This window comes from Kogia breviceps, chromosome 6 (assembly GCF_026419965.1).
Source record: "Kogia breviceps isolate mKogBre1 chromosome 6, mKogBre1 haplotype 1, whole genome shotgun sequence".
Classification (NCBI taxonomy): domain Eukaryota; kingdom Metazoa; phylum Chordata; class Mammalia; order Artiodactyla; family Physeteridae; genus Kogia; species Kogia breviceps.
The window spans coordinates 58,354,875-58,369,918 of record NC_081315.1 but is presented as its reverse complement, the minus strand read 5'-3'; the positions used below and the strand labels follow the sequence as shown (position 1 = coordinate 58,369,918).

General features: G+C 43.9%; 1 protein-coding gene across 15 annotated transcripts in view; it reads right to left on the bottom strand.

Moving 5' to 3' along the window:
* Window positions 1–15,044, bottom strand: part of SEPTIN11 (septin 11) — a 96,681-nt gene that overhangs the window by 23,571 nt on the left and 58,066 nt on the right. For 9 of the 15 annotated variants that reach the window (XR_010841027.1, XM_059066935.2, XM_067035867.1 and 6 more), the window contains exons 4-6: window positions 9,141–9,327; window positions 4,853–5,014; window positions 72–168 (exon numbers count right to left, since the gene is read on the bottom strand). Coding sequence is in view for 12 of the 15 variants with exons in the window: in XM_059066935.2 (XP_058922918.1) it covers window positions 72–168; window positions 4,853–5,014; window positions 9,141–9,327 (446 nt within the window). In the remaining 3 variants the exon portion in view is untranslated. The remainder of the gene's footprint in view (window positions 1–71; window positions 169–4,852; window positions 5,015–9,140; window positions 9,328–15,044) is intronic. The other 6 variants (XR_010841029.1, XR_010841028.1, XM_067035873.1 and 3 more) reach the window with 1 other exon arrangement.

Genomic DNA, 15,044 nt, shown 5'->3' with positions numbered 1-15,044 from the left:
CCCAAACCCAGCGGGGACGGCCACCCTGGGGGTGACACGTGAGGAACCCCTTCCCCATGATGCTCACGTACCCTGCACCACACCCCAGGGGTACTGCCTGGCCTTCGCCATCTTGTTACCAATCTTCACCTCTTCGGTGCTGCCGACCACTGCAAAAGGGAGGTGGACCTGCCAGCAACACAAGGACAGAGAGCGGTTATCCTTCCTGTGCTGCAAAGACATGCTCTCCTCTGCTTCCACACGCCCCCTCCTCCCGCAGGCCTCTGCTCAGGGCAAGAGAAAAGGGCGAGGGAGGGCAGGAGAGCGAGGGGCTCAACAGTTCCGCGGGGTTGGGCTTCGTGTATCCAACCGCCCCTACAACCAGATACCAAGTATTTGACATGAGCTGGACCCGGGGGGAAACTAGGAGTCTTTGCGATTGTATGGTAAGCGTGGGATGTCCACTGCCTGAGACTAGCCACTGGTCTGTGTGGTTCTTGAGCACTTGAAATGAGGCTTGTAAAATGAAGAAAATTTTAATTTTATTTACTTTTAATTAATTTACATTTAAAGGGAAGCAGTGTGAAATATTTTTCCATTAATTATCACTTTATTGTTTTGGTAGGACTGCATTTTACTTTGCTTCAAACTCAGATCTTTTTTTAAAAAAAAAAAAAAGAAAAAAAGAGCCAGAGTTTTGTTAATGTAGATGCAAACATGAAGGAAAATTATCTTTTTGGTACTTACTTCATATTGAAAAACTTTTAAATATGTTAGCAGTAAGTTAGGTATGCATCCAAGTTGGGATATATGTAATTATAAACTATACATTGGGGGAATTCCCTGGCAGTCCAGTGGTTAGAACTTGACACTTTCACTGCCAGCGACTGGATTAAATCCCTGGTTGGGGAACTAAGATCCCACAAGTCACGTGGTATGACAGAAAAAGAATACACACACACACACACACACACACACACACACACACACACACACAGAGGACTTCAAAGCCCTGCTATGGAAACATCTCATTAATAATTTTTATATTGGTTACATGTTGAAATGATATTTTTGATATACTGGGTGAAATAAGTTCTTAAAATTAATTTTATGTTTCTTTTTACTTTTTAAAAATGTGGCTACTGGAAAATTTAAATTACTTGTGTGGCTCATATTTCTACTGAACAGCACTGCTTTAGACAGTTGATCATTGCACAAAATTCAAGTCAAATATACTTTAGCTCAAATTATTGGCTCAAGCCTTGCACCCCGACTTACCTTGAGCAGAGATACTATTCAAGACAACTGGCTGTGCCACGTTGGTTTATTTGGTAACTATGGCTACATTCCGGGGAGAAAACAGTAATTCTATCTTTCTCCTATTAGTACGTGAGAATAACATCTGAAATGGCTGCTCTGAGAACTATTATTTAGGGCTCCCTGATCCAGTGCTCCTTCACTACAGATACACTGAGACAGACAAAAGTGTTTTAAAGCCAGATCCTCTCCCAGAGCTTGGCAAAATCCTCAGCCCAGGCCACCCAACTGGTATTTGGTCTGGTGCTCCAGATATTTGTATTTTCTAGCTCATCTCACACTCTGTAGGAAGGAAAGCAAGCACATTCTCTTTTTCAGCATCTGGAACAGAAATGGGGTTCCCTGGAGCTGAGGGGTCACAGGACCCTTGCAGCCCACGTTCTGCTGTGACGACCCAGGGAACTGCTCCCTCCACTCGACCTGAGTGACGAAAGCAACCGCCAACGGAATCTGCTTTCCACATATCATATGGGATTTCATCACCAGGAACTGCCTGCAAGCAAGAGCCTATAAGAAAATTCCTTGATAAAGAGCAAAATGAATTTGGAAACTTCAGTTCTGTGAATCTGATAAAGAGAGAAAAAGAGCAAAGATTCATGGGTATTTTCTTTCCAAGAAATTTAAGCCAAATTTAGTTTCATGGCCATGCAAAATTATTTAAAAGGACAGGAAGGCATATACAGAGAAAAACTGGATGGTATTCATTCATGTTACTTCCTGAATCCCACTGATCCCAAATTGCAGTCCTACAGCGGAATAAACACGTGCCGTCCCAGCCTGAGCTTTTAATGATGCTGTAACCAAGTACGCTCCTCCGCTTGGGTGGCCGTTAGGATAAAGGGCAAGAGGTCGCCTAGAGCCAAGCCACCTGGGTTCCCGTCCTGCTCCACTACAGACAGCTATGCACTCTTAGGTGCTGGGCTGCCATTTCCTCACATGGTAGGTAGGAATAATACTAGCTCCTCCCATGGGACTGTTGTGAACATTAAATGTGGAGCCTGGAGCGGTGCCCGATGCATAGTAATAAGTGCTCCATAAATGTCAAAATGTCAGGCACTGCTATCATCACCAAGTTCTCAGTACCCAGAACCAGAGAATTTTAGGGGTGGAATCTGTGTAGGAATTCCCTCCATGGTATCTCTTCTGAGTGAGTTGAAACAGAATCTGTTGTCCACCAACTACTTGTGATGGAGGCACCAAGAGTTAAACGTGCACTTCACTGGGCCCGAAGCCCACACTGCTCTTTTGCCCTCTGGTTTTGGTTCTGCCTTTTGAGTACGTCTAGTCGCTCTCCCCTATGATTACCTTCCTTTCGCACACCCTCATGGCCATTTCCCAGGAAGAACCTGCTCTCCAGTTCCTTCCAAGGATTCCAGACCCTTTACTATCCTGGACACAGGAGCACGACAGCCAGAGGGGGTCACATGACTCAGTGTGACCAGACTAGGACAGAGCGGAGCTGGTCTATCTCTGCATTAATGAGATCCCTAAATTTTATTTATTTTATTTTTTAAATTCTTTTTTAAATTTATTTTTGGCTGCTTTGGGCCTTCGTTGCTGTGCATGGGCTTTCTATAGTTGCAGTGAGAACGGGCTACTTTTTGTGGCATTGCGTGGGCTTGCGGTAGCTTCCCTTATTGCGGAGCACGGGCTCTAGGCACGCGGGCTTCAGTAGTTGTGGCTCGCGGGCTCAGTAGTCATGGCACACGGGCTCTAGAGCACAGACTCAGCAGTTGTGGGTGCAGCGGCCTAGTTACTCCGCAGCATGTGGGATCTTCCCGGACCAGGGCTCGAACCCGTGTCCCCTGCATCGGCAGGCAGATTCTTAACCACTGGGCTACCAGGGATGCCCCCTAAAATTTTAAATTCAATGATTTCCCAGAGAAGGGGAGAGTTACATTACCTTCCAAAGTCCTAATCATGTTGGGAGTGATTTATGGGAAATGTTCCTCCTTAAATGATAACAGCCATATCTAGAAAAGTCCGTATACTGAATGGAAGAAGAAGCAGTTTTGTGGAATTAGTCTGATCTCCTAATTACGATGGCAAACAGCAAACAGCAACAAGACTTGGACCAGGTCGGCTGGGTCAAAATTCCAGTGCTGCTCTTAATTGGAAGGCTCTGACCAAGTCATTTAATTCTCTAGATAAACTTCAGTATAACTTTCTTTATATAAAATGTCCAGAATAGGCAAACCTACAGAGACAAGGAGGTAGATTAGTGGTTGCCAATGTCTGGATGGTTAGAGAGCTGACATCTAAAAGGTATATGGTTTCCTTCTGGGGTGATGAAAATGTTCTAAAATTGATTGCGGCAATAGCTGCACAATTCTGTGAATACACTAAAAACCACTGAATTGTATCCTTTAAATGGGTGTCATACAGTATATCAATTATATCTCAATAAAGCTGTTAATTAAAAAAGCACCTTTAATAATGACTTGATTAGACACTTGTCATGATCAGATCTGAGGAAAGTAGAACATACCTCAATGGACCACAAATTTAAAAATCTAGGGCTTCCCTGGTGGCGCAGCAGTTGAGAGTCCACCTGCCGATGCAGGGGACATGTAGGAAGATCCCACATGCCGCAGAGCGGCTGGGCCCGTGAGCCATGGTCGCTGAGCCTGCGCATCCGGAGCCTGTGCTCCGCAATGGGAGAGGCCACAGCAGTGAGAGGCCCGCGTACCGTGTAAAAAAAAAAAAAAAAAAAAAAAATCTAGACTGACTTCCACTGCCACCAGCACACTTCTGAATCAATTTCGAGCACATATTCAGGGAAGGCCAAGCTATTTAACAGCTTCTAATTACATTCTATTGAAGCTAACCTGCAGTTTTAAGAATTCCAAAAACCCTCAGTGGGCATCAACTATGTGTGAAGAATGCTGCTTCTTCTACAGAAGTCGGGCATTCCCAACTGAAGAAAGATGGGTACAGTTACGTGACACAGAGGTGAGCCACGGCTACGAGACACACAGGAGCAGTGGGAAAGACTTGGGTATCGACTAGCAGGATGGAGTGTCATCAGGAGAGATTATATCACAGGCACACTTAGATTGCTGAAGCTTTCATCATTTATCTCCTGACCATTCCTCCCTGTGATATGGAAATTGTACCCTCCACTGCCAGTTTACCTCATGATTCAGGAAAGGGTGGGGAGTGCAAAAAGGAAAAAAAGGCAGGAACCAATCACAGAAGCAAAAGAGAGGCAGGTGGACATATTTCTGCCAACACTGGCAGAAGCAAGCGGAGAGCTAGTTCCTCTAAGCTGCTTTGTGTGAAATGGTGCTGGGCTGGCATTCCCTTCCCACAAGATTTGCTGTGGAAATCATAATTGTTAGAGCAGGAGGGAGATTTGAGATCTTATCTAACTCTCCCATTTGACAGATGCACAAACTGAGGAGTAGGGTGATTAAATGACTTGAAACAGTAGCAGAGCTGGACCCCACTGGGTATGTCAGATCCTAGTCCAATGTTCTAGCCACTGCACAATGCTGCTACTAAGAAAAGCTTTCAGGAAAATCACTGGCTGGTCCTTTCTTACTTGAGGACTTACACTCATCGTTGCATTAATTTCTGCCACCGTTTCTTCGTCTGTGGGGAACTGATATATCTGGACTCCATTGCTGACTAGTTCACTCATGATCTTACTCTTGAATTTGTGCAATTCGTTCTTGGCAATGGTGTCAGCTTTTGCAATTATTGGAATGATGTTCACCTATAAACCAAACACATCCATTTTTATACGATTCCAACGTAAGAAAAATAGACAAATGAATAAAATATAGAAAACAAAGAAGCAGAAATTGTAAGACTTCACTTAGAAATAGACATGATATTAAATATTGGGCTTTTTACCTAGATGCAAAATTAAGAAGATATGGAATAGTCTTTTAGTTCCATCTCTGAACATTTTTACTCGCTCCCATCTGGCACTGAAAGAAAGCATCCTCGTAATTTCCTCTTCTATGCCACCTCATTCTTCTTTACGGTGTAAAAGGAAGTGTTACTCTATGACAAAGAGCGGTAACAAAGAAGCCTGTTCTTTGAGTAACCACTCCTTTTTGACTCCTCCAGGAGTCAGCTACTTCAGGAGTTTGATTTTTGCATGTTTCTAACAGTCTAATACCAAGATTTTCATTAGTTAGAATAGTGGAATATTCAGCTCTATGCAGGATAGCATCCCTTCTTTCTTCTGATGACTTGAGAACTGCTGGAAGCAGAGAACCTAAGTATTAACCAAAACAAAATTGATTTCACCTACTTCAAAATTTTTCAAAATCACACCAACTAATTCTCTTGAAAATCAGCTTCTATCACATTACTTCTTTGTGCCAGAATGAGACCTAGTGCCAAAAGACAAGGCTCCCTTTCAGAGCATCAGATACAAAGACCAGGTGAGAACTCTGAAGTCTGACAACAATGGCAGAAAGCCCAGAACGAGGGCCAAGGACCCTCAAGCACAAGCCCCAAAGCCCAAGGTGGGACACTCTGCTCCCAACTTACCCCAGCACTGTCCACGGGACACAATCTTTAAAACTGATTTTTTACAATTAACTTTCTTCCACTCCCTGATTGGTACAGAGGTTTCAACAAGTTGCTACTGACATCTGATACCGGGGACCATGCTCTTCACCCAGCTCAGGTGAAAAGGGAACAGGCTCAGTGAGAAAGCAATCAGTCCCAGCCAGAGAAGAGGGAGTCTTTAGGGGGGTTTTCCGGGTCACATCTGCATTCCTCTGCTTCTCCTTTTATCCCAAGAGCCAAATCAAAAATCCCTGATAAACCAGAGTGAGATGACCCGCTGATGGGAAAATCTGTTCTGCCCTATTCCTCAATCCAATCCTAACCTTATCATGGATGGGCTTCCTGCAGCAAGTCGCCTCAGTGAGACAGACATCATTGAGGGTGGGAGAATGCGTGGATCAGGACGTGGGGAACAAACCCCTCCCTATGGTTTGTACTGGCTAACTTTTGTGCACACTTAGTATTGGGTTAATATCAACATGGACAAAATGGCAGAGGTTCATATTTTCTTGGCCAATTTGATTAGAGTAGATAGAAGAACCAAGCAAATTTAGATTTAAAATCTCTTCTTCCTCAGTGGCAGGTGCTTGGAAATCTTGTCTGAAATTGTCATAGGTTTGCCTTAACTCTTCACTTTACTTGTATCAACAAACTTTTGACAATACCATTTCCAGATACTCCCTAGCACTCCAGCTCTACAATTATAATAGTTCTTTGAAAGCAGTTTAACCAGCTTTGTAGTGATTGTTTTATTTTGTTTTGATTAGCTGTTTGTTTTGCCTTATTTTCTTTCCCTTCCCCCCCCGGTACGTGGGGCCTCTCACTGTTGTGACCTCTCCCGTTGCGGAGCACAGGCTCCGGACGCGCAGGCTCAGCGGCCATGGCTCACGGGCCCAGCCGCTCCGTGGCATGTGGGATCTTCCCGGACTGGGGCACAAACCCGTGTTCCCTGCATCGGCAGGCGGACTCTCAACCACTGCGCCACCAGGGAAGCCCTCCCTTTTTAAATGGAAGCATAATCCTGTTGTTGGATATCACCCTGGGGTCATCTGCAAGCTCAGCCTCAGTGAGGAAGCCACCTCCCTCTGTCTGCTTCCCAGCCCTGCTCTGAAGGACCAGACAGCGTAGGAAGCAGACCTCCCTGCCGAGTGAGCCACCATCGATGGGTTCACTGAAGCTGAATCAAACGTGATGAGGGGGCTTCCCTGGCGGCGCAGTGGTTGAGAATCCGCCTGCCAATGCAGGGGACACAGGTTCGTGACCCGGTCCGGGAAGATCCCACATGCCGTGGAGCGGCTGGGCCCGTGAGCCATGGCTGCTGAGCCTGCGCGTCCGGAGCCTGTGCTCCGCAACGGGAGAGGCCACAACAGTGAGAGGCCCGCGTACCGAAAAAAAAAAAAAAAAAAAAAGTAAATGTGATGAGGAAGGCTTTCCATTTATTCTCCCACGAGTGCTCTAGCTGCAGCACTCCTTTCTGGCTGGCAGAATATGTTTCTGTAAAGCAGTGCATCTTCGCAGGCTGGGGGCCCCGGGTGCCTGGCTTCTTGTCAGCCCGCAGGCCCTTTTTGGGCTGGTACAGGCAGAGGCCTTGGGGACAGGTTGATCATCTCAGCATTCTCTCAATATTCTGTCCCTCCAGAGCAAAAGCATCTTTTAAACAGTGTTGTTTGGACAGAAAATAACACCCAACAAAGCCCTCTAAAGGTAAGACTTTGTATTGAACTCAAAAGGAGGTTAGAATCTAAGAGGAAATCCTATAGCTCAATTTTGTGGGTGTCCTTGTTGCCACTTGCTGCTTCTTTATTTCAGAATGTATTGTCTTCCATTTATTTCAAAATGGAAAATGAAATTAATCATAAAGTAGATCATCAAATGTTGTCAAACTCACCAGTTCCTTCCTCCAAATATTGTGAAGGAGAAAGGTTATAAATGTGCAAAGATTAGGGGTCAGACTTGATCTGAGACTCTACTTCTTTGGAACACATGGTACAGCTCAGTTTCAAAATCTAAGAAGTTGGACCATCCTTATCACAAAGATTTAAAAAAAAAAACACTTTTTTTTTTTGCATGTTAAACTTCAAATTAAAGCCAAGCCTGTAAAAACCTTTCAAAGAGAGATTTTAAAGAAAGTTTTTAAGAAAATAAACAAAGCATGAAATTATAGTTCAATCTCCCTAAATTTAACCCTTCCTATGACCCTTTAGGTGTCTCCACTGTATAATTCCCCAACCCTCAACAGAGCATACACTAGTGCTAATTTAAGAACTAAAAATACTTTGTAATAAGCTACATGGTTTTGTTTGTTTTGTTTTGTCCTAATATCCAGAGAGGTTTTGAACCATTTTTTTCAAAACCCTATGGTTCGGGCTTCCCTGGTGGTGCAGTGGTTGAGAGTCTGCCTGCCGAGGCAGGGGACACGGGTTCGTGCCCCGGTCCGGGAAGATCCCACATGCCGCGGAGCGGCTGGGCCCGTGAGCCATGGCCGCTGAGCCTGCGCGTCCGGAGCCTGTGCTCCGCAACGGGAGAGGCCACAGTAGTGAGAGGCCCGTGTACCGCAAAATTTAAAAAAAACCAAAAACCAAAAACAAACAAACAAACAAAAACCCTATGGTTCCGTAAACCAGAAAAAACAAATACAGGGTTAAGGAAGTAGGGAGGGATAAACAGGTGCAGCACAGAAGCCTTTTAGGGCAGTGAAATTACTCTGTATGATACTCTAGTGATGAATACATGTCATTATAAATGTGTCTACGTGCACAGGATGTACAACACCAAGAGTGCACCCTCATGTAAACTATGGACCTGGGGTGACAGTGATGTGTCACCGTAGGTTCTCCAGTTGTAATAAACGCACCATCTGATGGGAATATTGGCAGTGGGGTGGGAGTGGGGCTATGCATGTCATGGGGCAGCGAGTATGTGGAAAATCTCTGCACCTTCCTCTTAATTTTGCTGTGAACCTAAAACTGCTCTAAAACATGGTCTTTTTTTTTTTTTTTTTTTTTTTGCGGTATGCGGGCCTCTCACTGTTGTGGCCTCTCCCGTTGCGGAGCACAGGCTCCGGACGCACAGGCCCAGCGGCCATGGCTCACGGGCTTAGCTGCTCCGCGGCATGTGGGATCTTCCCGGACCAGGGCACGAACCCGTGTCCCCTGCATTGGCAGGCGGATTCTCAACCACTGCGCCACCAGGGAAGCCCTAAAACATGGTCTTTAAAAGAAAACACCAAATTACACTGAAAGCAGAGGTAAATTGGGGCCCCCGGATAAAAGCAATCTTACAGGAGAGTGGACAGTACCCAGAGCAGCAGTGAGTACCTTACTGTCCAGCTTCTTCATGGTGACCAGGTCCAAGGACTTCAGCGAATGTCCAGTGGGGGCAATGAAGTAGAGGCATGCGTGGATCCTGGTGTCGTGGTAGTTGAAGAGAGAACGTTTGATCTTCAATTCCTCTTGCAAGTAGGCCTCAAACTGGGCATCGATATATTCCACAATCGGCTTATAGCTAGGATGCAGAAGAAGGTTTTTTAAAACACATTTTCAAATCAGCATGTTGCTAGTCTCAAACCTCTTTGTACAGTCCTCCAGGAAAGTCTTCAGTGGTTCCTTCTTCCCTAAGAGCTAAGGCCCAAGTTCCATACCTTGGCAGCCCAGACCTTTAGCTATCTGGCCCCTGAACACCACCCCAGGCGCTCTCTCCAACTCCCTCCGGGACTTGTCCTTTCTGTCCCACATGTCAAGCTCTCGTCTGCCTCTGTGCCTTTCCTCATGCTAGCCATCCCATCCCCCCACACCTCAACCTGGAATGGTCTTCTTCCTATTATTCCCCTGGCTAACATTCAGCCTTTAAAACAGCAACTGGAAATATGTGAGACACACTGTCACTTCCCCCATGGCACCCATGAAGGTATTGCTGAGACTGTGGCATTCTTTCTTGCTGGGCCAAAACTGAGCCTCAAAATCTGTCCCAATAAAGTGATTCTGACAGCCTCTCCCAGCTGACTGGCATCGGTACACACGATGAAACTGCTCTGCAGTTTCAGGATGCAGCACCTCCTCCTGCTGGCAGCCCCTCCCTGCTCCCGTGCCCCCATGCCCCGGGGACGAGGGCCTCTCCGTACTCTCATAAAGCCCTGTGCGTGCCACAACCTCCTCTATAAACTGAACTGCCTGGTCTATTATGATCAAGATTCTTCCCAACTCTCAAATTTTATGATTTGAAGGTAAACTTTGTAACCCTCTCTTCTCACCAAATCATAATTCAAATCTGTTTTGAATAATTACACATGACTCTATTAACTGACCAAAAACACAATCACTAAATAGCATATTGGGAAGACATATTCAATAAACCATATGTTCTCCAGGGATTAAACAGTATATTAGGTCACTGTGGAAAAGCCATGAACTCTTCCAGGTCTCCAAGGGGACTGCTCAGAAGTAAGTGTCAGCAGCAATGACATGGGCCGATTAGGAATAAAATGGGTTAATTCTTCCCCAAACTTACTACCTTGCTGAGGAATAGTTTAGGCATTAAGAAAAATAAAAACCCCTCAACAGTCAACTCTCGGATCCATAAATTAAACTGAAATCCCTGAAAGAGAACTATAAATCTTTTATAATGAGGATGACAGCAGATGCCCTAAAAGAAAAAACAAACAAAATAAAATTAACAAACAAAAATGTATGACCAAAACTGAAAACAGAAAAAAGTTTTCTTATATTTTCCCTTGGTGATTTATCATAATCCATTGCTTCAATTTGAGCAGACGAAATCTCTAGAGGTTTAAAGAAAAAGTAGAATGTGCCTAAATAAAATTCTAAACTTGACAGTAGAAATCCCAATGAATTCCAATAGAAAGGATGAGCAAGTAATAAGATTCTCCTCCATTTTCCAATTTTAAAATAGAGGCAGGAATTATATAACAATATCAATAGCCATTATTATGATAGGATAGTTACATAAAATGGGGGTTAAAAGCATGGACTCAAGGGGCTTCCCTGGTGGCGCAGTGGTTGAGAGTCTGCCTGCCGATGCAGGGGACACGGGTTCGTGCCCCGGTGCGGGAAGATCCTACATGCCACGGAGCGGCTGGGCCCGTGAGCCATGGCCGCCGAGCCTGCGCTCCGCAATGGGAGAGGCCGCATACCGCAAAAAAAAAAAAAAAAAAAAAAAGCATGGACTCAAGCCAGACCACCTAAGACCAAACTCCAAATCCATAATTAACTAGCTGTGTGGCTTTGGGCAAGTTACTAAACCTCTCTGTGTTTCAATTTCCTCACAGGTAATATCAAGGACAAAGATATTACCCATATCAGACAGCTAATGTGACAAATTAAGTGAGTTAATATATGTAAAGAATTAGCCCATAGAACTGTGAGATATAACAATTTCATAGCAATATAATAAAGAACAAATGAGAGAAAAGCCTGACTTTTCAAAAAGACAGGGAAAAAAAAAAAGGAACTTTACACTGACCCACTTTCCACGGTAACTGTTCTGCTACTGACTCATGCCCTGTAGGGCAGTGGACCAGGCCACTCCAGTGAGGCCCACCCATGCCCTGTCAGTCCAGGGCCTGATCTTTCAGTCTCCTGACACTGAGGCATGTGACTGGGGGAATCAAGGTCCTCCTACACCCTCTTAGCCCCAAGGAGAGGAAACCAGCTCCCAGCAGGTGCTCCTTCCTGCCTCCCCAGTTCCTGATTTGCAGCTTCTTAGCACCTCCCCACAAGAGTGGCCCAAGTATGCTGCTTCTTTCTATTCATTTCCTTTCTGCATTTGTTTTTTTTAACATCTTTACTGGAGTATAATTGCTTTACAATGGTGTATTAGTTTCTGCTGTATAACAAAGTGAATCAGCTATACATATACATATATCGCCATATCCCCTCCCTCTTGCATCTCCCTCTCACCCTCCCTATCCCACCCCTCTAGGTGGTCAAAAAGCACCAAGCTGGCTGGAGAGGGTGTGGAGAAAAGGGAACACTCTTGCACTGCTGGTGGGAATGTAAATTGATAGAGCCACTATGGAGAACAGTATGGAGGTTCCTTAAAAAACTACAAATAGAACTACCATACGACCTCACAATCCCACTACTGGGCATATACCCTGAGAAAGCCATAATTCAAAAAGAGTCATGTACCAAATGTTCATTGCAGCTCTACTTACAATAGCCAAGACATGGAAGCAACCTAAGTGTCCATCAACAGATGAATGGATAAAGAAGATGTGGCACATATATACAATGGACTATTACTCAGCCATAAAAAGAAATGAAACTGAGTTATTTGTAATGAGGTGGATAGACCTGGAGTCTGCCATACAGAGTGAAGTAAGTCAGAAGGAGAAAAACAAATACTGTATGCTAACACATATATATGGAATCTAAGAAAAAAAAATGTCATGAAGAGACTAGGGGTAGGACGGGAATAAAACACAGACCTACTAGAGCATGGACTTGAGGATATGAGGAGGTGGAAGGGTAAGTTGTGATGAAGTGAGAGAGTGGCATGGACATATATACACTACCAAACGTAAAATAAATAGCTAGTGGGAAGCAGCCGCATAGCACAGGGAGATCAGCTCAGTGCTTTGTGACCACCTAGAGGGGTGGGATAGGGAGGGTGGGAGGGAGGGTGACGCAAGAGGGAAGAGGTATGGGAACATATGTATATGTATAACTGATTCACTTTGTTGTAAAGCAGAAACTAACACACCATTGTAAAACAGTTATACTCCAATAAAGATGTTAAAAAAAAAAAAAAAGCACCAAGCTGATCTCCCCGTGCTATGCGGTTGCTTCCCACTAGCTATCTTATTTTACATTTGGTAGTGTATATATGTCCATGCCACTCTCTCACTTAGTCCCAGCTTCCCCTTCCCCTTCCCCATGTCCTCAAGTCCATGCTCTACGTTTGAGTCATTATTCCTGTCCTGTCCCTAGGTTCTTCAGAACCATTTTTTTTTTAAGATTCCATATATATGTGTTAGCATACAGTATTTGTTTTTCTCTTTCTGACGTACTTCACTCTGTATGACAGACTCTAGGTCCATCCACCTCACTACAAACAACTCAATTTTGTTTCTTTTTATGACTGTGTAATATTCCATTGTATATATGTGCCACATCTTCTCTATTCATCTGTCAATGGACACTTAGGCTGCTTCCATGTCCTGGCTATTGTAAATAGAGCTGCAATGAACATTGTGGTGCATGACTCTTTTTGAATTATGGTTTTCTCAGGGTATATGCCCAGAAGTGGGATTGCTGGGTCGTATGGTAGTTCTATTTGTAGTTTTTTAAGGAACCTCCATACTGTTCTCCATAGTGGCTGTATCAATTTACATTCCCACCAACAGTTTGCATTTGGTTTTGATTCTGATCCTCCAAGATTATGGGAGGCATAGCACCTCTCCTTTTCCAATGAGGCATGCTTTCTGCCCTGGATTTGGTAAATCCAAAGACATCTTTTGTTCTCCTCTGGTTTCCTTCTGCCATGCCCTGTTAAGGAGTTTGGGCCAATCTTTTCAATCTCCCTCTTCTCCCTGTATGTGGTTTCCTTGGAAAATCACATTTATTCTTGTGTTTCACTTAACCAGATCTTTCACCCAAGTTTCAGACCAATCCATCCACCTGCTTACCAGATATTTCCACTTGCTCTTCTAAATATGTCCAAAATCAAATTCTTCATCTTGTCCCCAAAACCCACACTCCCCCGTATTCCTCAGGTCAGCAAATTGCACCCGCATCCAGACCACTGGCCGTGTCAGAACCCCAGGGTTCACCAGAGGCCTCCTCTCCTACCTCCTACACACAGCCAAGCATAAAATCCCATCCATTTTACCCTCTATATCATTATAAACAAATAAATGTATTTCAGGAGAACAATTTACCATAATCACTATGCCTTGTGTTCAAGATTTAATTATGTTAATGAAACAGTTTCTTCCCGATGCATGAGTCAGCCTAGTGGCTTTGTACTCCCCTTCACATCCTTTGAACAAACTCTCTGCCCTCTCTCCTACTCCTGTCCATATGTTATCTACACTCCGAGTCATAAAAATAAGGAAACTTCATCCCTATTTTGCCTTTTGCTAGTTTCCATTCTTACAGCAAGGATACCTATTTATATTCTGTTCTGCCAATTCAAACTTCTATGGATTTTAGCCATATCGAGCAGAGGAAAGGGCAAGGTGGGGGAAGAAGGGGGGATAGGGCAGATCAAATCAAGTCCTTACATTTTCACATAATTTCTTTTTAAGGCATGGGATATTCCTTTTTATCTACCACTTATTTTTTTTCGCCCATAAATCTCCAGCCATTAAAAAAACACAAAAAATTGACAGAGGTTGACCCTAACACTGATGGGGAAAAAATATTTTATGCAATGTTTTCTATCGACGCAAGCTACCCACCTGCAAAATAGCTAATGCCACTGTTCGGGGACTGACTCTCCATTTCATATGTGACCAGATACCTACCATCTTGCTATCTATTAGCCAAAGTTAATTTTCCTTATCCTTCAACTACATCTACCAGAAAGTGTTAATTAAGACAGAATTTGAAGACCAAACAGTCCATTCCATTACCATTTTATAACTCTGATAAAGATTTGGTGAGTTCGAGGATTCTCTCAATGGATTTCAATTATCCATGCTTTTTTAGGACTGATTATCATTATAGTTTGTAATTTGCCATTGACATTCTATCTACCACCTCCCAAATGTGAGGCCAACAAATTCTTTTATTTCCAGCACTACAGCAAAATTTGGTTTCTCTTCTTCTCCAGACCTCTTTCCTTCTTTACTGAAGAGTACAGACAGCAAAACAAGGAGGCCCTTAGACCACGAAGAGTTAATCGTGCTATTAAACAAAACAGGAAACCTTACCAGATCTCTCTTCCTGCCTCCTTCTAGCAGGCAGATAATGATGCAGGAATGCTGACATGTCCGAAGCCTACATAAACAAACTGGGACATTCTTGAAGTCTTGCATAGATGGCAGAAAAGCTTGCCTAATCCTCAAAGTAGTAAAAATAATCATGGGTTTAGAGAAACAGCACATCCCCTTCCATATGTTTACATATAGATACAAAAATGCATATCCCACTTCCAATTTTTTGATGGAAGCAGACCCTATCCAAATGACTATTTTTTTTTTTTTAAGAACAGACATTTGGGTTTATAGCCAACAGTGTCAACTATCATTCTGGGGCACA